Consider the following 23278-nt stretch of genomic DNA (forward strand, 5'->3'; position numbering starts at 1 on the left):
TTATTTCATAACACCATTAACACATCCAGTTGTTATTGCAATTGCACAGTTTCTGTTTATTTGCTGTGTTTAGTATATTGGAAAAAGTAAAACAGAAAATAGAAAATGTGCCATAACTTTTGCACAGGCCATATGCTGTGTTTTATTTTTCCACAATATGTAAAATTCCACAAATAAATTGTAATTGTGAATTAAAATGTGCATAAGTATGTTCTCTGTTGAGGACCTGCAAGACGATAGATCACTGGAAAGGCTGGTCAAAATCAAACCAATATGAACCAGCTCAGCTGTAAAAATCAGACTGGTCGTTGCCAATTTCCAACTGCTGTTTGAATCGTTCCTGTTTTTCACCACCAACCATTCTGAAGACAACACATGCTTCAAGCCAGATGCCACATCTGTTCAAACTGCTGCGCATGCAGTGTAGTCGAGCAGTTGAATACGCCTGGAGAACTGACTGCCCAGTTCTGTGCATGTGAGCAGGCAGAAAATAAACCAGCATTGTTGTACATCAAAAGCAGGAACTGAACCAATGTAGACCATCCTTCCCATCCACAGAGCAGAGCCAATGGTGCTCTCTCAGCCACAGATGGTAGGTGCATCAACAGGATTTGAGCTCAGGTCCCAGAGACCAGTTTTGGGATCTAACAGAATACAAGTATTCATAATACATATCCAGAATACAGAAATGAAGTGTCTGTTTTGAGTCCACGTTACATTTGAAGAGTTTCGTTTCAAAATCCTGTATATCCATTTACAAAAAATTTTGAATGTAACAGTTTTTTTGAAAAATTAACAGCTGAAGTGAAATAGATTCATTTCACACTCATTTTGCAGTTTTACAGAAAGCAAAACTGATTTGCATGAGTATTTACAATGCCCTATTATACATTTATAACAGAAAGTAATACATAAATAAATAAATAAATAAAACAATGTATGCTTCATAAAGATGCAAACCATTCTATAAATCGTCATTTAACATTCTGGTGAAGAAAAAAAGGAATGAGTGAATTTCAGTACCTATCAGTTCTCATTTTTAGGCTCTGTAGTTTGTTACTGTCTCTGGCTCTCCAGCCTGATGTCTGGGCTCTTGAAGGTGGTTGCCACTCTCTGAAAGAGGTCTTTAGGATATCGAAGGCAAACTGTCTACCTACTATGTTTCTTCTCTCTTTAAGGGTTTGTAATGCAAGAGCTTGAAGGGCTTCTTGATACATAGAATAAGCCCTGCCGCTGATTTGGCATGCACGTTTCTGGACAGTCTCAATCTGCTTTGACAGATACTGTGCCAAGCTGGGCAGATGTACTCTAGTATGGGGCGAATATAATCAGTGTATATCAAAGTCAGGTCTTCTCAAGAAATGAAGTCTTGAACTTGCTTTCTTTACAATAAAGCCTGTGAATCAAAACTCCAAATACCTTGATAATTTTGCAAGATGGTAGATGTTGTCCAGACAAGTAAATGGGTGTAGGGGGAGGTGGTTCCTCTTAAAAGTCACTGTCATGATGTTGCATTTGGTTGGATTCAATGTCATTTTACTACTATAAACCCACCTGGTAGATTATCCAGGGCCATCTGAGGAGAGGTTATATTGGGACCTTGACACACGTGGATAAGAAAATCAATAGCAGCATCATTTACAAGGGCTAGAAAGAAAAGAGGCCCCAGTAATGTACCTTGTATTGATCGTAATACAGCATTAATACACCTCTACCAATGTATATCATGAAAAAAAGAAAACTCTTGCAAGTGCTCAATGATGCATTCTGGACCAAAGCCTTTCATTTTGTAAAGGCGCTATTACGAATACAGCTACTTTTTACATTATTAGGAGAATACTTTTATAGTACTTTCACACTATAGAAAAAATACAATCTTTAAAAGAAAGTTTGTTTATTAACTATTTTAAAATCAGCCCATGGTGCACAGCGAACATACTCTTTAGACGCACTCTAAAGAGGAACTCAACAAACTTTTGTTAAAGCATGAGTAGACTGATAAATCAGTGTGAGTCAGCTATTCATCTCAGTGTCGCTGAGCTCTTTTGAGAGGAGACTAGACTGAACTCAGTAGTGGACATGTTTGTGAGTGATCGTGCAGGTGATACATACATGTTATTAACTGAAAATCACATGGCTGCCCTGTTTATATTCAAGTTTACAAGATTTTATTATTGAGATATGGCACATTGCTTAGTTCATGACACAGGCAGCAGTCCTGCTGGGGGGGATTGTGGAAGCGGCAGTGGACTGAAGCAGGTGATGAGAACCAAAAAAAAATGCAGAGGATGTAATTTGGGAATTTTTCTTGAAACATTAATTGCAGAACACTGCCAACCAGTAACAGCGAGGAACAGTTTGAATTAAGGAAGAAATGCAACAGAGCAGAGTTTTTCCCCTTATCAAGACTTATCATAAATGTATTCTGAATGTATTCTTAGTATGTTACTTTTTTGTATTGTATGACGTATGGAATGCACTGACCTAAAGGCCAGTAACGTAATACAGTAATAAAGTATTCTGCCCAACTGGGAGCCCCCTAATAAAATATTTTATATTCTCTTTCAGGTCAACTTTGCCTTCCATGTGTGGCAGAGTTTCCCAGAGAGGATTGTGGGATATCCTCCTAGAAGTCATTTCTGGGACCCTGTGAAGAAAATATGGGGCTACACCTCCAAATGGACTAATGAATACTCAATTGTGCTGACTGGAGCAGCCTTCTATCACAGGTAACCGATCACAGTCACTGTACCAAGTTCAAAGATATGACTCCTCCCCTCCAAAGCAGTGTCGCCAGCTAGGAAATGGATTCGTAATAATTGACTAGGAGAGACGACTCCCTTCTGTTAGTATAGGGTCATAATTAGGATACTTCCTTCTGAACGACTAGCTGCAGCACTCAGCACAATGACCTGTTATTTATGATAATTTAAAATCCATCATAGAACTTCTGCCTCCTGAACTCTTGGAGTGAAATGCAATATATATGGGATCTGCACTGCCCAGTTTTAGTGAATTGTAAAGAATATGGATCTTTCTTTTTCTCTCTCTTTTAAGTGTTCCTTTTTAAAGTGTTTACTTTTTTGAAGATGGCTTTGTTTGGGGTTAGGGGGTGTATGTATTTACTTGTTTTCATGGCAACATGTACTCACTGCTCATGAATACATCTTTTAATTTCTAAAAACCAATAACATTTCTGTTAAAAAAAAAAAGAAAATGACATCACAGAAATATGCAAATCAGTTGATGCATGTAGACCTGATATGGCAACTCATTACTCTCTCTACAATGACAGTACAGGCCATTTATGCTGTTTATTAACTCAGGTCCCACAGTGAACGAATAGTTCAGCAAAAAAATAATAATTTACTGTTTTCCTCTTAAAAATACAGTGCAGCATACTTTGTCAGTCACCCGAGGCCAAGTATGCTAAGTGGTGAGGTATAAGCTTCCATGGTTTGTTAGCTAGCTACACTAGCCTTGTCCTACCAGTGCAAAACTAAAGAAGCACATTTTCAGATTCCAAATGTGACTCTGTTTGGGGTAAGGGGGAAATTGTGTTAATCTGATTTTTCACCTTTCAACTTCTCCTTTAGTGGTCCAAGAATCTGGCTTTGCACTTTAAATCAATCATCTGCTCATACAGTCTTTCCTTTCTTCCTAAAGGTATTACCATTACCTGTTCTCTCATTACCTGCCCCCCTCATTACGGGCGCTAGTGGACCGTACCTCAAATTGTGAGGACATCCTGATGAACTTCCTGGTGTCGTCCGTGACACACCTGCCACCCATCAAAGTGGCCCAGAGGAAGCAGTATAAAGAGATGCCTGGCCCACAGGTGAGTGCTCCACAATAACATCAGTCACCGCCAGGGTGATGTAATATTGCATGCGCCAGTATAGAAAATGCTCAAGAACCACAGTACTGAGGTCTTGGTTTACCTCTGCCTTGCCCTTTTTATGGCCCTTACACAGTAAGCCAACTGACAGCATAGTTTTTGTGGCATGTCCCGAACTGTCAGCACTAGTTCAGCCAACTGCACACGTTTAATCAGCATGAGAAATGAGAGAGTTCTTTGATTGGCTGTTGAGGCAAGTGAATCAATTTCTGATTGGCTGTTCACTCTAGCAAATTAGTGCACAAGAAGAGACAAGGAAGTGAGCATTAGGTCACTTGTCATTAGGTAATTGTTTGGATCAGGTGTGCAGAGTTGAGAAAATACCAAAATGTGCCATGAAGGGAAACTCCAGGACAAGTGGCAAACAAAGTACACAACTCCTCTACATGAATGAAAGTAGAGATACACTTACTCAATTAAGTATTACTCGATTAAGCCAACTGACAGCATAGTTTTTGTGGCATGTCCCGCACTGTCAGCACTAGTTCAGCCAACTGCACATGTTTAATCAGCATCAGATGCCAGAAATAAGAGAGTTCTTTGATTGGCTGTTGAGCCAAGTGAATCAATTTCTGATTGGCTGTTCACTCTAGCAAATGAGTGCACAAGAAGAGACATGGAAGTGAGCAACAGCCTGATAACAGCAGTGCAAGTAGCAACGTTTTCTCAGACATATTTGAAATTCCTATTTCGAGCAGATCACAAACAGGCAAGTAAATGGTAACTAGTCTAGTTTGTTTTCCAACAATACTGGGTGCTCTGGTTTTCTTTTTTATGATTATGAATAATTGTTTGGATCAGGTGTGCAGAGTAGGGAAAATACCAAAATGTGTCGTGAAGGGGAACAAAGCACACAACTCCTGTACATGAGTGAAAGTAGAGATACACTTACTCTATTAAATATTACTTGATTAAACACAGAAGTCCTATATTTTTATTTCTACTTAAGTACCAAATAGAAAAGTTACTCTAGCTATATCACTTCATAGTTGTCAATTTAGCCTGTGTAATGCTTAGTACTTGGAACACATCTGAAATTTAGAAGCAGTTAGCATGTACCTTAAAGTGGTACCATTGTCCTGCACACTACTTAATCCACATCCTACACCTCTCTTGACTTTTCTTGTGTCTTTGGTTTAGAAAATTGATTAAATCCCCTATAATTGGTTTAGTTCCATTTGAAAGTGCATCATAATTGTTGGATATTGTTTAAAAATCCCAGTTTTCTGTCACTTTAGAGTAATAAGTAGTGGAGTGAGAAGTAGAAGGTTTACTGTGAAATGCATTGGAGCAAAAGCAGAAGTTGCTTAAAATGTAAATATTTTAATGAAGTAGAGATAGTTAAACAAGAACTTAAGTACATCCACCACTGTCCAGGACTAAGACCACTGTCACAGTTCACAGCATTTACTATATTTCAATTCCTCTCTTCCCAGAGCACGAACATGGCCCCGTGGGCGACCCCTGAGCACTTTAATCAAAGGCAGGACTGTGTCAACACCTTTGCTAGCTGGTTTGGCTATATGCCCCTGGTGCACTCTCAACTTCGCCTGGACCCTGTTCTCTTCAAGGACCACGTGTCTGTCCTGCGCAAGAAGTACAAAGATCTTGAGCGTGCCTGAGCCAGATAGACGCTCAAACAGTAAGAAGGCTGGACAGCGAAAAGATGTTGACTGACAGACACTGTCCCTCATGGAGTGGTCTCAGGATTCTGTAGAATGTGACAGTAAGCCTTGTCTGGAGCCGGTGCCCAGAGTGCCTGAGGGGATCAACCAGTGGAGAAAAAAGAAGGGAGGCTTCCCCCAATCTACCTTTGACTGGATCTTCATTTTGGGCGGACAGCACAGCGGAAAAGCTTCATCCAAGTTGCGAATGCTTGGTAAAGCTATTGATTGCACCAGCTGCCGTTTCATGGTTGGAGAGTTCTGACATTAGCACCTAGCAAGATGCTAATTGTATCATGGACTAACACATTACAGTGTGCCAGAGGAGTCATCAAAAGGATTGACTCAGTCTATGAAGTTGTAACTACATGACCAATAAAACATTTCTGAAATGCAATACTGCCAGTGAACTTGCATATTTAAAGAAACAAGGTTCCGTTTGTCTTTTTACAAATAATACAAATTCAACATGTTTTGAAATTTTTATTTTATGTACAAAATGATTTTGGGACATTATTTCTCATTCAGTTTACAAAAAATGTGCCCTACTACTCCTTCTTTAGATGAACAGGTGTATGAACAGGTGTACAGTACTAAAGGAAAAATATTCATTCTCTCACACACACATGCATGAACACACAAACGTATGCACTCTCTCCACCTGAGAACATAGCTGCCAGGGTGCAAATGCGTGATCACATCACACAGTCACTACACAGAGGGCCAAGGATTCCATGCTAGCGTTTATAAAGGAAATCTGTTCCGCCATCTATGCCTCTAGCATTTACTCAGAGTCGGTCCTTGTGCTTGGCGTTGAATTCATATTATTAAGTCCCTGCTAATACAAAACGATACTAGTTCAGTGCTTAAAGGCAAAAAGTTACATTATCACAGCCGAGATAAAATGGAGCAAGTTCTCCACCTGAGGCTGAATGAATCTCATTAATCGAGAGTAAACACCACATGGTACTAAAAGGTACCAGTGATCTGAAGGCAGCCTGCTGTCCTCAGCTGCCTTGTAAGAGCACCTGACTGGGAGGAAGAAGTGTGTTTCTCAGTGTCTCCTGGGAGGAGGTTACTAGATCTAGACATAGTGGATGGCAGCGGAAGAGGAAAGCTTTTCTGGTCATTTGCGCATTGTGAGCATGGCGTTGATGTCCCACAGGAGGTTTCTCATCTGATCCATCAGCACCTTCATCTCCTGATTCTTCTGCCTCACTTTCTGCAGAGGTGACAAACATGTCCATCAGATTACACAGGCATTCAATTTTCCATTATGTTATTCTTACAATATCTGCATTAGGGATGCATGATGATACACTATATGGCCAAAACTATGTGGACAGCTGTCCTAATTGAGCTCTGGTGTTTCAGCCACACCCATTGCTAACAAGTATAAAAAGTCAAGCACACAGCCATGCAATCTCCATAGACAAATACTGGCAGTAGAATGTGTCATACTGAAACACTCAGTGACTAAAGTTTTTTTTGTTATTTTATAAAGTATTTTTTGTGCTATTGTGAAATGGCACAAAGCAGTAGTGCAAAGCGCTGATGTACAGCCACTGAGCTGGAGCAGTAGAACCATCTTCTCTGGATTGAAGAGTCATGCTTTACTGTCTAGCAGTCTGATAAATGAATCTGGGTTTGGCAGATGCCAGGAGAACACTATGTAACGGAATACACAGTGTCAACAGTAAAGTTTGGTGGAGGAGCGGTAATGGCCTTTTTCAACGGACACCCTGTTTCTATTTTTGATGCATCACACTGTGTCACTTTGTCATTCCAACTCTAAAAGGTTGAAGAGAAACTCATCCACAAAGATGACCAAAGGAGGTTCTCAACAACCCTTCCAGTAAAAAAAAACAAAAAAAAACAAAAAAACAGAGAGACACTGCCAGAGCACTTAAAATTAGAAATGAATACCTCTTTTGTGTCACTGACTGATAAGGATAGCTAATTAGCTGTGTAGATACAAGTTAGCAGATACAATCGAGCTTCCCAACAGCAGGGCATAAAATGTAATCCGTAATACACTCTCTTAAATCAATGTCGCAGACCACACCTGGGCAGCTTCATCAGTAAACCAGCTGTTTTCTGATAGGTTCATGGTTGTTCATATTTTGACTCAATGTGCACACTTGACATGTCCAGTGTAGACATCCTGCAGGCTTTGCCTTGCAGTCTGATATTACATGTGAATGCTTGTTTGCTGTTAGAACATGGTGTTAGTTCCACTGAAGGGCAATATTAAATGCTACTCCATGCATAGCAAAAGTAATCAGATGACTCACACCAAAAAGGGGGCCAAAAAACCTACAAAGTAATGTTTTTTTTAGTTGAGACATCAGAAGTTTTTCTTTATTTGTCAGACATAGGTGCTCAAATGCAAAGTGCACAAGTGAAATAAAAGCAAGGCAGCAAATGTTTCAGTCAACAGACTTTCATCACATTTTGGTATGTGAGTCATTTGGTTACTTTTGCTGTGTGTAGTTGTTTTTGACCTATGCACCAACATTTAGATAGATTTGAGAGCAATTTGAAGATCTTAATTTTTACATTTTAATGCTACACCAAAGACATTTCAGACAATTATATGCCTCCAACTTTATGTCAACAGGTTGGGAAAAGCCCAACTCTATATTAATGCTCATGATTTTGGATGTTTATGGTCAAGTGTCCATATATTTTTGGCCATATTGTGTATATCAGTATCACATTAGTGTTGGCATATAATTTCTGGGAAAAAAAAATAAAATAAAAACCAAACATCAACATCAGACTGATGATTAGATTTGACCGGTATTTCAAAATGATATTTGATGTACTCCAGAAGAGCAGAATGTTTAGGTAACACTGGGCTGCTTAAATGTCTGTGTTTTATTAACTTTACTGCTTTTCTAACCCTACAGAAATAAAAGTGACATATCTTCAGAATATCAACACAGACATTTTATTAATGTTTATGTATTGGTATTAGCATTGACAGATGTGTACATGTAAAGTATCCTATATTAGTGCATCCCTAATCTACAAGTGACAGTAAGGCCCATCAAGGATGAAAAAAAACTACAATTACAAAACAGATAGGTCACATACATGTAACACACGTCACATTATTTAGGTTTCAGCAAAACCAAAGTCAACCAAGATGTTGAGCATGTCCACAGCATGACCACCATTCGGAAAAAAACAATGTATTCAAAAGCAGGACACACTTAAAGGACTTGTGACTCATAGTTTGTTTGCTATTATATCCTTTTAAAGTATTGGCCACATTAAGTCAGAGTGCTCACAATTCATTGCTGGATCAAAACACCATGTGCCTTTAGTGTGACGCCTGCCGAATTTTCTGTGTTATCAATACAGCAGGTAAAGACACTTTGGCCCTTTTTTAAATACACATCACTTGGTGTATTTGGAAGTAGCTCTAAAATAATGTACAAACGAACAAAAAAATTTACTCAGCCAATAAAGTAACATTGTAATTTTACCAGTTTCAGATCTAGTTACTTTAAAATAGCAGACTCAACTAAAGTAAGACGTAAAATGTATTTTTATTTAGCAAGATCATTATGAGTTAAATTTCAGTGTTAGAAGAAGGAAAACATTAAACACTGCAGAGCTGTGCCCTGGAAGCATCACAGTTTGACTCCACTCCTCCTCCCAGTGCACTATTGAGTTCCCATTGAAGGTAATGTTTTAGAAGCTTAGTTTTGTTTTCTTTTATTTTCAGAAAAAGAAAACTTGAAACAAACCTCTAAAACTTCCTGTCTGTCTTGACTCACTGCAGGACCGCAGGGCTCCACTCTCACTGGCACCATCTCCTCTCCAACATATGGCACCAACTGTGTGTAACAAACACAGACATGAAGCTCTGTGAGATTTCATTTACAAAGCTAATCCAGGAAATAATGGTGCTAAATGAAAAAAAACACAACATGTAAACAATTTAATATCACTAGAGTAATTGCTTAAATTAATTGCATGAAATATTGATTAGAAATAAGCTTCCATGGAGCAGAACCGTGAGGTTTCAGGCAGACAAATGGTAGGTAGGAGGTTCACAGCTTTGTATGAACCCCAGCCACTCATATACAGTAAACTACTGAAAATCCACTGAATCCGTTAAACACAAGACACTGATAAAGACTTGTCTCACCTCAGCAGAAGACTCTTGAAGGTCAGAGGTCATCTCTACACAGCGTTCGTACAGCAGACGGAGCTTGCGGAAGAGCAGGGTTAGCTGACGCAGGTGCTCCTGAAGTTTGCCAAAGCGGTCCTGATACACTGCCTGACTCTGGGTCACACCATTTGGTAACTAAAGAGAACATACAGTTAAATCAGTGCATAAAGCCCATGTTCACATACACAAGCACACTGGCTTTATAAAAGCAGCTGGGCAGCTGGATTTATGTAGACTGTTCCAGTCATTGCTACTTTTGACAAATCAAAACACATAGTAGATCTTTAACAGATGCATTGACCTTAAAAAAGGGCAATAAGCACAAAAAGGATGGCTGAACCACAAGCACAGCAGGAAAGAAGTTAGTATTGTGGGAAAAATGTAATACTCCTTATGCTACATTACTGTTAACCTTTCTTTTATGAATTCATTTATGATGTTTTGCAAACTGGAAAATGGAGTCAACAGGATCAAGTCCAGAGGCCGGAGTGTTTTACATTCTCAGTCTTTTTGTGTTTGTAAACTTCTCAGAGCAGTGGAAAGTTTGTAAGGTCATCATTGCCAATTCGGCAGTTCTGCTGTATGAAAGGAAAAGTATTTGTCTTGTAATCAACAGAGATTTGCCTTTCTGCTCTTCAAGTAAACAAATTACATTGATTTCAGTTGCAGCATCCTACATAATGTCAGGCTAGCAGTCTGCTCCCTCAGATTATCCTCAATCATCCAAACAAACTGTACAACAGATAAGCAGTTTGAAGTTGCTACCCCAAAGGTGTCAAAATTGACACAATGGCAAAGGTTTCATATAGCATTACATATAGAAAGGCTGTTCTCTGACTCAACAGATGTGATTGTAAGCACTGTAGAAAAAAAGAGCTTTGATTTCACTTTGTAGTACTGGAGAAAAAACTGGAGAAAGGAAAAATTTACTAAAAATCTTGGTGCTGCCATTCTCACAAGATGGTTTCTGTTAAGGAGTCTGAAAACAGCATGAATTTTGAGGAACAATAACAAAAGGTTAGTTCCCCACAGCAGTCAATTACAACATCAGTTGAGGTGACATATACTGGAAATTGTATTTCATGCATCATAGCTCCAGGAGACATATTCGCAGGGCTAATTTAGTAAAATATGAAAAGTGAACCACAACATACAACATATAAATGACTTAATATTAATAAAGCAATTCTTAAATTAATTATATAAAATATTGGTCTAGGACATATCCACTTTACCCTCAAAATATAAAATATCATCAGCTTTTTATGGACCCCAGCCACTCATATACAGTAATTTACTGAAATTCCAATGAATTAGCAAATGGACAATTGAAAAGATGAAATATACTGAAATCTTTTATCTTGTTCTCAAAAACTTTAAACTTCATTTGCCTCCTGCAGGGTTGTTAAGCCTGGTAATTTTGTTTAGCTATAAAAAAGGTTACAAAACTAAGATACAAACATTAAAAGGATGCAGAACAACTGTGGTGATGTTGCTCTGTATCTCTTTAATGTTCATATCTGAATTTTTAAATTTCCTTTGGCCTATATGTTTGTTCTCTGAACTTGATGGAGACAAAACTAAAAAAAAATTCTCAGATCAATCAAACCTATGGCTTTTCTTGTCACACTAAATGTGGCTGCTGAATGTGAATGTAAGAAGTTGAAGCATCGCATGTTCAAGAACTGATTGGCACTACTAACGTTTAGCAGGCCAATGTTTCAAATCCGGTTAATGTTAAAATCTACTTTGGGTGTATTTTATTTGCAAAGTCATAGTTTAGTGTGTAAACCTTACCTAAAAAAAAAAATTCTCAACTAAAACTATTACAAACACATGTTCAGTATATCTATAATATAGCTGGGCAATATGACAATATTTATCGTGATCGTGATCGTAATAAAGCACATCACGGTATATAACAACATGCTTTCCTGAGCATATTGTAGATATTGTCAGTACTTAAAAACTCTTTCTCACTGCATGTTTAGTTAAAAAGAGAGCATTTGTCCTGTATAACTAGATGTAGTGCAGCACAGTATATGAGAAAAATACACAGCGTCAGATGTCACAAAATGCGATCTCCCACCTGTTCTCTATAAAACAGATTCGTGTGAAATATAAAGCTCTGGACACACCTGAGTGGCGCGTGTGATCTGGAAGATTTCCATAGTACGAGTGACGATGTCCTGTACTGTCTCCTGGCCGATCCGACAGAGGAAAACAGGAGAGATCTCCCTCAGGGCCCCCTGGTTTGGGGGAATGGGGGGCTGTCCGGGACCTGAGCCGGAGCCTGGAGCAAGATGGGACTGCTGCTGCTGCTGTTGTTGTTGTTGTTGAGGAGGCAGACTGCCCATTCCCTGACCAGGAGCCTTCTGAGGCAGAGAGGCCGCCATCTGCAAGGAAAAGGCAAGACACAACAACAAACTACAGAAGCCGGGAGAGAAAATGTGTAACAGTAACTAAAGTTCGCTAAACAGTGAGCAGCTGTACTCTCGAAGAAGTGACCCTGCTGGCCAGACACCGACAGAACCTAGACAACGAATGAATGAAAGCCATAATAAGTAAGGCAAAAAGGGTGAAAGCTGAAGACCTCTCCGGGCCTTTACTCTGACTTACTCTGACTTACTGTGAAATACCGCCCGAATATCCACGAACTGCGTGTAAAATAAGCCGAACAGCTTCTTTCCCTTTCAAACGCAGGAGCAGCATTAGCCGCGGCTTTCGTCACTTCCTGATTCCGGTCGTTCTCGGTCCAGTTTCTCCGCTCGGTGGCAGCAAAATCTTCCATTCTGAACAGCGCTCTGCTCTACGGCGTTCCTGAAGGGGAACTCCACCGTAGGTTCAAATTTCTGCATATTTGAGTCGTTGAGATGGAAAGTCGTTCAGAGTGGTTTAAAATAGTACGTGGTAGAGAAACTTCACTACTCATTTTCTTCCCGATGGTGGTGATAAGAACCAGGAGTCGTGATGACTTCAGTATAAATATAGCCATTTTATTTACTATTACTATTTTTAAATGCATTATATGAAATGTTGAAGATGGTATAATAGTAAATTATATAATATTATATTTCAGTCATAATATATTTTTATTATTTAATATTTTATAGGTTACATTTTCATTATAATACAAAATAAGTTTTATTTTTGGGAATATTTTACCTTACACAGCAGAGGCAAAGGACAGAAGAAAGATTAGTACCTCTCTAACACATTCATTGATTTTTTTACTTTTTCATAGAAAGATTCTTGCATAATGAAAACAATTTGTCTCAATATTTTATATGATGGGATCAATTCTCTAAAAAAATATCAGAATCTGAAGTATTGGTACTTCAGGATTGATTCAGCTCTGTTCTCCAAACCACATGGTAAAAAGTGGAGTGTTTCCAGAAGATGATTTTCACAGCAGATGAGGTTACTTCTTCCTGAGCTCCAAAGTTCTTTAAGGTCAGCATCTCCTCGTATCAGCTTAATTGTGAGTCATTGCCATTTGAAAAGTAGTAGTACTCAAAAGTGTACTTTATAATGTATTTTGAGGCTTCCCTTGTTGAACTACCAACAGCCCTTTGGTCTAATTGAATCATATCATGGAAAACTGAATTTTCCTATTTTAAAAAAAATTTAAGAATTTGATGCTGCATTTAATCATTGTTAAAGTTTCAAAACGTATCGCTCGAAACCCAGTGTTTGTGAGATCATCAAAACCAGGGCATTTACACATATCTTCTGTTTAGCCTGCAGCAGTTTAATTATATTGCAGTTAGTATCATTCTTAAAATCACAGCAACAAAAGCAGCCTGTTTATTGTAAGGCATAAAATGATAATGGAAGAACTTACATTTTTGGTACATAATTCACAGGAATCTCATTATTGGACCTCAGGGAGAAAAATAATAACATGACAAAAAATGGAGTGCATGTACACTTTAACGGATTCTTTATTTTGAAATTCCCACTTCTGACTTTTAATTTGAAGTTTAGCCCATACCGGAAGTCAGTGATTGGTCGCATGGACAACGTAAGTAGCTTGACACGTTGTCCTTGTAGTTTGTTGTTTCGGTCCTTTGGATTTTCTCGGTCGGATATATATCGTGCTTTGGGTTTTTTCCTTTTAATCGGCGAATAAAGGTATAATAGTAACATTATTTTTAGATATCCGTTTTAAGAAGTACAAGCCAGCTAATTAGCTAGTTGGCTAACTTTGCAAACCACTTGTGCCACTAGTTAACTTGATTTGTTCTGCCAATGAATGTTGGCTCTTATAATTTGTAAAACATAGAGGTAGTCAAACATTTTAACTGTATTCCGTATGTTGATCTAAACAGAGTTCCCTCTGCTTTCTGCTCTGGCTCGAGCCACTTGACTCCAACCTACCTGATTGCATACAGGAATTGTAAAAATTTCCAGAATCGCCTGTGTTGTCAAAGTATATAAGTCTTTATGTTTAAAAACCTGTATCTTGTAGCAGTGCATTTGTTCGTCTGAAATACTAAGAGATCCGTGAATTATAAGTAAGATCTTCTTGCAAGGTCTCACGTCCTGGTGTGTTTACAGATATGCTGACAGGCACTGAGGATGGCTGAAAGTCTAGTAGGCCCAGAGGAGGTCTCCATCCAGCATCATTCAAACAGTGAGCAGCAGTCAGAGGCAGATGGTTCTAGTCCTCCACCTGAACTTAACAGCCTGTCCGCTGCCCAGCGAGAGGTCCTGGAGCGCTGTCTGCATGCACTCACTCATGCCAAGAATGACAGCCACATTTTGGCAGCACTTCTCCTGGTAAAGTCATTCTGTCAGCTGAATAATATGACCAAAACTAATTTTTATTAATTGGTAAAAGTACTTACATTTTTTTTCAGGGCCTGACTGATATGAACATTTTGTTACAAATACAGATTTTAAGGAGCTAAAAAAAATCTGATAACCAGTAATAGTGGCCCATTAAATTTTATATGGTCAACAGTCAGGCAGATTTCTTTAGTTTTAGTTTTACCGACTGATAAGATTGACAGTTGTTAATATATGATTGTCAGTTCTGAATTGTTACATTTCTTAAACTCACACATAGTCTTAGGTAGTGTAAATATAAAGCAAGCCACTCATCCAAACCTTAAAACATAACATGAAGTCTTTCAATGTTGACTTGTCAAACAGGAGTTCCCTTGTCTCCTGAAAGTATGTTTGGATGTTGTTTAAAGTATTGTTGTGGTCCTTAATGTGGAATTCTTATATAACACTTAAAGAAACATTACCAGTGCTTCATTAGTGGATTTTCTGCCAATGCCAGTCAATTTGTGGGGTAATATCAGCAAAATGATATGATGTCAGGCTATAGTATTGTTTGTGGTCTAAGTTGCTTCAATATCTTTCCTCAAGATAACACGGTTATGTCCAGCCAGTCAGCTGGACAGGGTGACCCTGCATCGCGTCTTCGAAGCGGTGGGTTTCAACCTCCCCGCACGCCTCCTGGTAACTGCCGTCCGGGGGAGCGCGAGCTCTGGGCTTCCATCTGAGGAGCTGCTGTCTCTGGGCACCGCCCTGCTGGCTGCTCTCAGCACAGACCCAGACATGGCCACCCATCCTCAGCTGCTGAGTACAATCCCTCTCCTCCTGGGCCTGCTCGAAAGTGGAGTACCAGTCAGTCAGAAACAAGCCCAGCACACGACAGCGTCTCAGTCCACATGTTCTGACTCGTCTCCAAATACGAACGCTTGTTCCTCTCAGACAGACCAAAGCACTCCAGGAGAACAAGTTCCAAAGGTTTCCTCTGGATTAGGCAAAGAAGATGAACCAGCTGTATGTAAACTGGATGAGGCATTAGCAGCTGACTGCTATCAGGTTCTGAACACTGTATGTTCCCTCTCACGTGGCCCTGACCAGCTGTTGGCCCGTGGTACCATACCTGCTCTTTGCAGGGCTGTGTTGAAAAAACAGACTCTCAGCCATGAGAAGGGTCTTCCGTTGCTAGGTCACCTCCTGTCCAGCAGTATTAGGCAGCGGGCGTGGAGCAAACACCAGTCAGAACTTCTCTCTCTTCTTGCTAGCATCTCCCAGAACTTTAGCCAAGCTCCAGAGAAGGATCGCCTGGAGATGTGCTTTAGGATACCACAGTTTCTCCCTCCACCAGAATGTGAGCTACAGACCCAAGAGCTCCAAGCTGTCGTTCCCAGTCTGTGGGCAACATTATGTCCAATGGTCCAAGGTAAACTCAGCATAGATCAGCTGGGTGCTGTTCTGGTTCTGTCCGCTTGCCTACTGGACTTATCTGGCTGGAAGCCAGCTGGCTCGCCCAAGTTCTGTTGTCTGCTGGTAAATCGGGCATGTGTGGAGGTGAGGATGGTTCTGGAGGAGCCACCAGGTACACAGCTCTCTGCTCAGCAGCAGCACACCCTCACTGCCTGTTACCGCATCATGGAGGCAGCCATGGAGCAAGCGTGTAGTCAGGGGGCTAATCCCAGTCCAGGCCAGTCAGAGACTGCCATTGCTGGGTTGAGTCTGCAGCAGAGCAGGCAGGTTCTCGGGGCTCTGGAAGAGGCTTACTCTGCAGTCATTTACTATCTCCAGCAGGTGAGAGAAAAATGAAAGTTACTTAAGTATATGGGAATATAGGAACAAATATAGATAGAAGCGGCAGTTCAGGGGTCCAAGCATGAATTGGCACAGTAATGCCTAATATAATTTTAGGGCCTTTTTTGTCTATAAATAGAAGATAAATGATAGAGTCAGCGTTTACCAAAACGCCTCTATCTGTTCTAATTGTGAAGCCGGGGTCAAGAAAGATATATTATGTTCATGCATCCTGACCTTTTAATCTTTATGTATTATGAGATAAATGTGTAACAAAGTTTCTGACATAAGTTGGAATTGCAAAGTTGTTTAGCCTTTTTGCCAATTTAGACCCGTCGTCACGCCTACTGAAAACTGACTGGCGAATGTCAGCCATGTTTTTAAGACATTAAGCTGCTATTGTAGGTCATTAATCTTGTGTAGGTCTTTGTGAAAATCAGACAAAGCATTCATGAGGCTTTTTGGTTTGATCTGGACCAAGGAATCAGGGGGAAAAAAAAGAATTTTGTCCATAAGCCTCTTGGAATTACAAGCCCAAATGAAAGACACTGCGCTGTAGTTTCCCCTTCAAGTAATTGGATATCATCAATGATGGACAAGTAACCTGATGGTGATGTGTAAAAGGTGATAATCATTGCCTTGGTAAAAGAACTAACCTAGTAACCTGGACAGAAGGTTCTTCTGATCCTCGTTTATGGCCAGTGTTCTCAGAAAAAGGTAATAAATAATATTGAATAAAATATAAACAACGTTATATTTACTTTTGCTATTAAAACATTGAGAAATAGTGGGCATTTGTCTCAGTCCAACTGATGAAAACGTACCAATACATATTCTATTTGTAAACGTGTGAAATCTAACAACTGTGCAGAAAATTGTGGTCAGCTTAAGTAATTGCAGTCAGGCAATCATGTAATAATTTTGACAGACCTAATCTTTATAGATGGGAATATTTTTATATACCCATAGATAACTCAATGATAGTCTGTGTACATGCAGACACATACACAATTCCAGATTATTGTGAAATAAAAATCATATCTAAATGAACAAAAACCTTGCTTCCGCAGATGGACCCGAGCCACTATGATGACCCCTTCCTTTTCGCCACGTTCCGCTCTCTTTGCGCCTGGCTGGCTGAAGAGACTTCGTGTCTGAAAGAGGAGGTCACTGCCCTCTTGCCCTTCCTTATTGGCTATGCCAAACATCACCTACAAGAGAGAAAAGGCAAAGGACTGTCTGATTGGATGTCGAAGATGTCTGTCAGTGACTGCTCACAGGCTGGAACATGGACAGGCGAGGATGTCCTGAGGTTTGTTGAGCAAAGTTACAAGTGATACTGAACTGTGAACCTGATATAGGTCTACAGGAAAAGTACTTTGTTAACATGAACATTAAATCAACATTAACATTAAATCAGTACAAAGTATTTTACTGGTTTAATGTTAATTTTGAATACTGTTTTTGTCATCATCTCTTTCAGTCTGGAAGTGCGTTTTTTCAATTAAATTAAAGGGCATGTACAACCTCATTTCCAAAAAAGCTGGGATGCTGTGCAGAATGTAAATAAAAACAGGATGCAATAATATGCAAATCATGTAAATCCTATATTTAAATGACAATACTACAAAGACAACAAATCAAATGTGGGAACTGAGAAACTTTTTTTTTTAAATATATGCCCATTTTGAATTTGATGCTAACAACACATTTCAAAAAAGTTGGGACAGGGGCATGTTTACCACTGTGTTTCATCACCTCTTCTTTTAACAACACTCTTTAAGCGTTTGGGAACTGAGGAGACCAACTGCTGTAGTTTTGTAGTAAGATGTTTTCCCATTCTTGCTTAACATAGGATTTCAGCTGCTCAACAGTTCAGCGTCTCTTTTGTCATATTTTTCATTTCATAATGTGCCAAATGTTTTCAGTGGTGACAGGTCTGGACAGCAGGCAAGCCAGTTTAGCACCCGGACTCTTTTAATATGGAGCAATGCTGTTGTAATACATGCAGAATGTGGTTTGGCATTGTCTTGCTAAAATAAGCAAGGCCTTGCTTGAAAAAGATGTTGTCTGGATGGCAGCATATGTTGCAAAAACATGTATATATTGTTCAGCATTAATGGTGCCTTCACAGATGTGCGCGGCACCCCTGTACTATCATGAACACTGGCTTTTGAACTGAGCACTGATAACAAGCTGAGTGGTCTTTAGCCCGGAGGACACAGTGTCCATGATTTCCAAAAAAGAATTTCAAATGTTGATTTGTCGGACCACGGGACACTTCTCCACTTCCCCTCAGTCCATTTCAAATGAGCTTGGGCCCAGAGAAGGTGGCAGCATTTCTGGATCCTGTTTATGTATAGTTTCTTTTTTGTGTTTTAGAGTTTTAACTTGCATTTGTGGTTTCAGCGATGAACTATTTTCACATATAGTGGTTTTCAGAAGTTTTTCAGAGCCCATGCAGTGATTTCCACTACAGAATAGTGTCTGTTTTTAATGCAGTGAAGGCCCAAAGATCACGGCCAGCAAATACTGATTTTTGGCCTTGTCCCTTGCCTTCAGAAATTTCTTCAGATTCTCTGAATCTTTTAGTAACATTATGTACCGTAGATGATGAAAAGCAGAAGTTCTTTGGTATTTTACGTTGAGAAACATTATTCTTGAATTGTTGCACTGTTTGCTCATGCAGTCTTTCACAGAGTGGTGAACCCCTCCCCATCTTTACTTCTGAGAGACTCAGCCTCTCTGGGATGCTCTTTTTAACCCCAATCATGTTACTGACCTGTTGCCAGTTAACCACCAGGTGTTTTTTTAGCATTACACAACAAAAACCTTTTGTTGCCCCCGTCCCAACTTTTTTGAAGTGTGTTGCTGACACCAAATCAAAATAGGCATATGTTTGTCAAAAAACAATAACATTTCTCAGTTTCAGCATTTGATATGTTGTCTTTGTAGTATTTTAAATAAAATACAGGGTTTAAATGATTTGCACATCATTGCGTTTTGTTTTTGTTTATATTTTGCACAGCATCCCAACTTTTTTGGAAATGGGGTTGTATGTTACTCACTTTAATACCTATTTACTTACAAAGTAATTTCATAGTAGTTACTGAATAAGTTACTGTGGCATAGCTACTGAAGAATACGTCTTAAAGTAATGGTTTGTTAAAAAAACTTGTTGCTAACAAACACTGTAAGTCAATAGTCACCCAAATCTTTTCCATAAATACATGCCTAGAATTTCTCTCAAACCACTCAAACTGTATCCAGGCCTTCTTCAAGGTCACGCAGACTTGTTGATGTGGTTTAGGACACAAGACGACTATAAAAATGAACAGAACTCCGCTGTGTAGCTGAATGCTGCAGGCAACCACTTTAGACACCACCTGTATGTATGGAAAAGATTGGATTGTCTATCATCAGCTTTGTAGCTCCAGCGCTGTACTAAAGAGGCACAATTTGGACACCAAACATGTCGTGGCTGATCGACTTCATCGTGGGGGATGGAGTTGTGTCATTTTTTTTTCATTTTAGTTTTTTTTTGTTTTTGTTTTTTTTTCCCTAACCATTCCTTTAAGACAGTGGTTGTCAATCCTGGTCCAATCACTGCTCTGCACAATTTAAAGTTTTCACCTTCTCCCAGCACACCTGATTCAACTAATTAACAAGCCTTTCCTGAGTTGCACTGGGTGTGTAAGAGCAGGGAGAACATTACAACATGCAGGGCAGTGGTACTCCAGGACCAGGTTTTAGAGCCATTGCTTCAAAATAAATAACTGAATATTAAGCCTATATTGAATTCCAGAATTATTACACTATTTCAGAACGTTGGCAAAGTCACGTTTCTCTCTTTCTCTCTCAGATATCTCCTCCCAGCACTGTGCCACTTGTCAGCTGAAGATGGTCCAAGAAAGGTGCTCCTTTCTTTGGATACTCCAGCCCTGCTGGTGCACTTTCTCAGCCGGGGCTGGGGGGTGCTGAGGACACAGAGTGGGAAAACAGTAAGCAGAGATCCAGGTCTGGAAACAGCCTGCTCTGCTCTGCTCAACTTTACAGTCACAGAACCAGACCGGGTCAGGTACAAACACTTTTGAGTTCTTTTTTGCGCCATTTACATGCAGATGCTGAAAGCTTACTTAGTTCAAATCTCATATTTAGCAGATATATCTTTTTGGGCTAAACTAGCAGAACCAGGCGTGGTCTCATAAGAAGAAGGTCTGAGTACAGCCATGAGAAATTTTGGGCTAAATGTGGGTGGAAACATCGACTTACTAGGGTGTGAACAAACTGAGAGTAAAATTTCAAAACCAAATCCAACAATTTTTAAAGGTGTAACTCAAAGTAGTGGGGGCAATAGTGCACTTGTCAGCATGATTAAATGTAAAAAGCCTGTTGTTAACACATGGATGTAAAGTTCTCCCAATTAAGTGCTGCATATGGTAAAAACAAACATTAGCTCTTGCAAAGGACAGTTATGTAAACTAATGATGTTTTTTCGCTAGCTAGCTTAGTTTGCTTGTATTATTTATTGTACTTGTGTTCAAAAAAGCACAAACTAGTGGAACTTAAGGAGAGGGTTTTAAAGGGGGCATACCCATTTGATCTGCAGACTTGCTGGCAGTTAGGAGAAAAGGAGGGAAAATGTGCAGACCTACGCCATCTGCTGGTTGCTTTCAAAACTTTTGAATCACCACTCATTGTGCCAGAGGGAAATTTTTGATACCTAACTAAAAACCACAGCTGGAACTTTTGTGGAACCATTTTGCTGTCATACAAGCACTGCAGCTACAACTGCAATATAATAGCAGAATATTTTGCTAAGCCAAAATAACTGTGAAGATAAAATACAAACTCCATGGTTCGGTGCCTCCACCACATTGTGGGATGTGTGATGGTGACACTGTCCGTGCGACTGACTTTGTAGTCCATTTTGGGCAAAACTGTATTTGTGTCTTTTACTATTATTTAATCATTTTGATTAAATAATAAGGACAGAAGGATGGTTTTTAGTGTGAAATATTACTGAATATGGGAGACACACAACACATTATGTTGTAGAACCAGCAATGTGTATGACTTCCAATTCAGCCTATGTTTTGAGTGCAGACAGCAACCACTCTCCTTCTCTATACAGCACCAAAAGTTGAACAAGTTGTCCCCATGTGTATATTCTCGTTACAAGATTGTGTCTGGCCCCGCAAGCCTGGCCAAAACTATGCAAAGTTTATGTTCAGAAAATCCTGTTTTTATTGGATGCCCAGTTCCCTTTGGCATGGGAGTCCAGTTTGTTTAATGTGCAGAGTGTCGCTTTACTGATTGTATTTGCTCTGTGTGTTAGAACTGATGCCTGCTTCGCCTCACTTGAAGCAATGCTGAGTGAAGCGCTTCCTGTACTCCTTCATAAGTCACGCCTCTTGGTCCTGGCAGCCAACTGCTGCACTCTGGGTCTCATGATTGGCAGACTGAAACTGGCCTTCACAGGTATGCACATTAAGAACATTAGCCTGACACATTATTTCAGATCTTCAAGAGTACATTTATACTTTCTGTCCAGCAGATGGTGATAGACATACAGTTTTTAAAAGCCTTGTCAAAAGTTGGAGAAGACACCATGACTTACAATGATTAAGTGATTTGTTTTTTTATTTATATTTTTAATTTCTTAATTTTGCATTCACACCTCAAAATAACATCCATATATCCCTCATAAACCCACCATATTAAAACCTCCACATTCAAGACTGAACCTTGTTATTCACAGATTATACCTACCCTGAGAGTGCTTTAGTGGCGAAAATTATCATTCAGTTTCTGTGTCCTAGGTCCGGTGGAGTCCAGTCAGCGGCGGTTCTTCTCCTGTGTCCTGCGGTTCCTGCTGGGGGCGCTGCAAGCAGGTGACGGTGGGGGGCAGGCGAGGCTCAGCCCTGTGTGGGAGCCATGCTGGGAGGAAGTGAGTGAGCTCTGGAGGCTCGGGCTGCAGGCTCTGGGTGGCTGTGTGAGCGCACAGCCCTGGATAACCACCCTGGTCAGAGAAGAAGGCTGGCTGCAGAGTGCTCTCAGCCTGCTGGAGTCAAGCAGTGGCCTCCCAGACCCCCATTCTCAACAAGCTTTAGAGGAGGCCCTGTGCGCCATCGCCCGCCAGTGCCCGCTCTGTTGCCAAGACATCAGTGAATCTATGAAGAAAGGAGGCAGAGGCTCTCTACACAGCATGGCACAGCTGAGGACCGTGCTGAAGGACTGAGTTATGACTGCCTGTTTGTGTGTACATCTTTAATTATGTTGTGATGAGAGGTTTCAGTGATCCATCAGAAATGTGATTTCTGTAGTTATTTTTTTTCCCAGTCCAGAAAAATGAATAAAAAATATTTTTGCTTAAATTTGATTGGCTTTATTTTACGTGGATGGCCCTCCAAAGGTTTGCTTTGATTGGAGGTTGAGGTGGTTAACACTCCACTTAACTGGATGAGTGTGACTGACACTAGATGGCGCACTTACAACCATCTGGTTGGAGTTAAATTATCACTGATAGTAGTTCATCTGGGAGTTACAGGTCTGAATGATGGTGTCTAGAAGACTGTGGACATGTTTCTGATTACAAGAGGTGGGTAGTAAAAGATACAATTACTTAAGTAAAAAGTAAAATGTAAATAAATTATTGGTGCATTTGTATTTTTCAGAGTATTTTCCAATTATACGTTTACTCAGCTTTATTTGTGAATAATCTTTTTCTGTTCTGTTTTCTTCCTTAACAGTTTTGTTCTTTATAACTTTGATCTTAATTAAGCTTCATTGTGTTATGGTGAAAGAGCCTATTCTGCACTGTGATTGCTCTCACCTTTCACCTGTGAGCTTTAGAGATTTAAGATTTTATTTTAGACCAGAGAGATATAAAAAGAGAAGAAGACAGTCTAACAAACTCCGGATCCTGTGATTGTGTGTGCTGGATGTAGTAGGAAGTTT

At 39.8% G+C, this 23278-nt stretch overlaps 3 protein-coding genes across 5 annotated transcripts in view; 2 read left to right on the forward strand and 1 right to left on the reverse strand.

The window, feature by feature from the left end:
• The window catches only part of LOC118805672 (exostosin-1c), an 89485-nt gene extending 83526 nt beyond the window's left edge, over positions 1 to 5959 (forward strand). The window contains exons 11-13 of the mRNA XM_036566655.1: positions 2569 to 2729; positions 3667 to 3838; positions 5335 to 5959. Coding sequence (XP_036422548.1) covers positions 2569 to 2729; positions 3667 to 3838; positions 5335 to 5520 — 519 coding nt within the window. The 3' untranslated portion in view covers positions 5521 to 5959. The remainder of the gene's footprint in view (positions 1 to 2568; positions 2730 to 3666; positions 3839 to 5334) is intronic.
• Positions 5960 to 6030: 71 nt separating this feature from the next.
• On the reverse strand, positions 6031 to 12507 carry zgc:114119 (uncharacterized protein LOC619273 homolog). 2 transcript variants are annotated; one of them, XM_036566657.1, is made up of 5 exons: positions 12378 to 12507; positions 11887 to 12144; positions 9725 to 9883; positions 9321 to 9410; positions 6031 to 6784 (listed from the first exon to the last, which is right to left on the reverse strand). In XM_036566657.1, the coding sequence occupies exons 2-5, from the start codon at positions 12142 to 12144 to the stop codon at positions 6689 to 6691; spliced, it is 603 nt and encodes a 200-aa protein (XP_036422550.1). In that variant the 5' UTR covers positions 12378 to 12507; the 3' UTR covers positions 6031 to 6688. The 2 variants fall into 2 exon arrangements, with proteins under 2 accessions (XP_036422550.1, XP_036422549.1); XM_036566656.1 differs by having other exon boundaries at positions 12368 to 12507.
• A 1236-nt stretch (positions 12508 to 13743) lies between these two features.
• On the forward strand, positions 13744 to 22695 carry ncdn (neurochondrin). 2 transcript variants are annotated; one of them, XM_036566659.1, is made up of 7 exons: positions 13744 to 13772; positions 14309 to 14530; positions 15128 to 16318; positions 17389 to 17630; positions 20181 to 20396; positions 21657 to 21799; positions 22141 to 22695. In XM_036566659.1, the coding sequence occupies exons 2-7, from the start codon at positions 14330 to 14332 to the stop codon at positions 22557 to 22559; spliced, it is 2412 nt and encodes an 803-aa protein (XP_036422552.1). In that variant the 5' UTR covers positions 13744 to 13772; positions 14309 to 14329; the 3' UTR covers positions 22560 to 22695. The 2 variants fall into 2 exon arrangements, with proteins under 2 accessions (XP_036422552.1, XP_036422551.1); XM_036566658.1 differs by having other exon boundaries at positions 13771 to 13882.
• The last annotated feature ends 583 nt before the right edge of the window (positions 22696 to 23278 follow it).

This window comes from Colossoma macropomum, unplaced genomic scaffold (genome assembly GCF_904425465.1).
Source record: "Colossoma macropomum unplaced genomic scaffold, Colossoma_macropomum, whole genome shotgun sequence".
NCBI classification, from domain to species: Eukaryota; Metazoa; Chordata; class Actinopteri; order Characiformes; family Serrasalmidae; genus Colossoma; species Colossoma macropomum.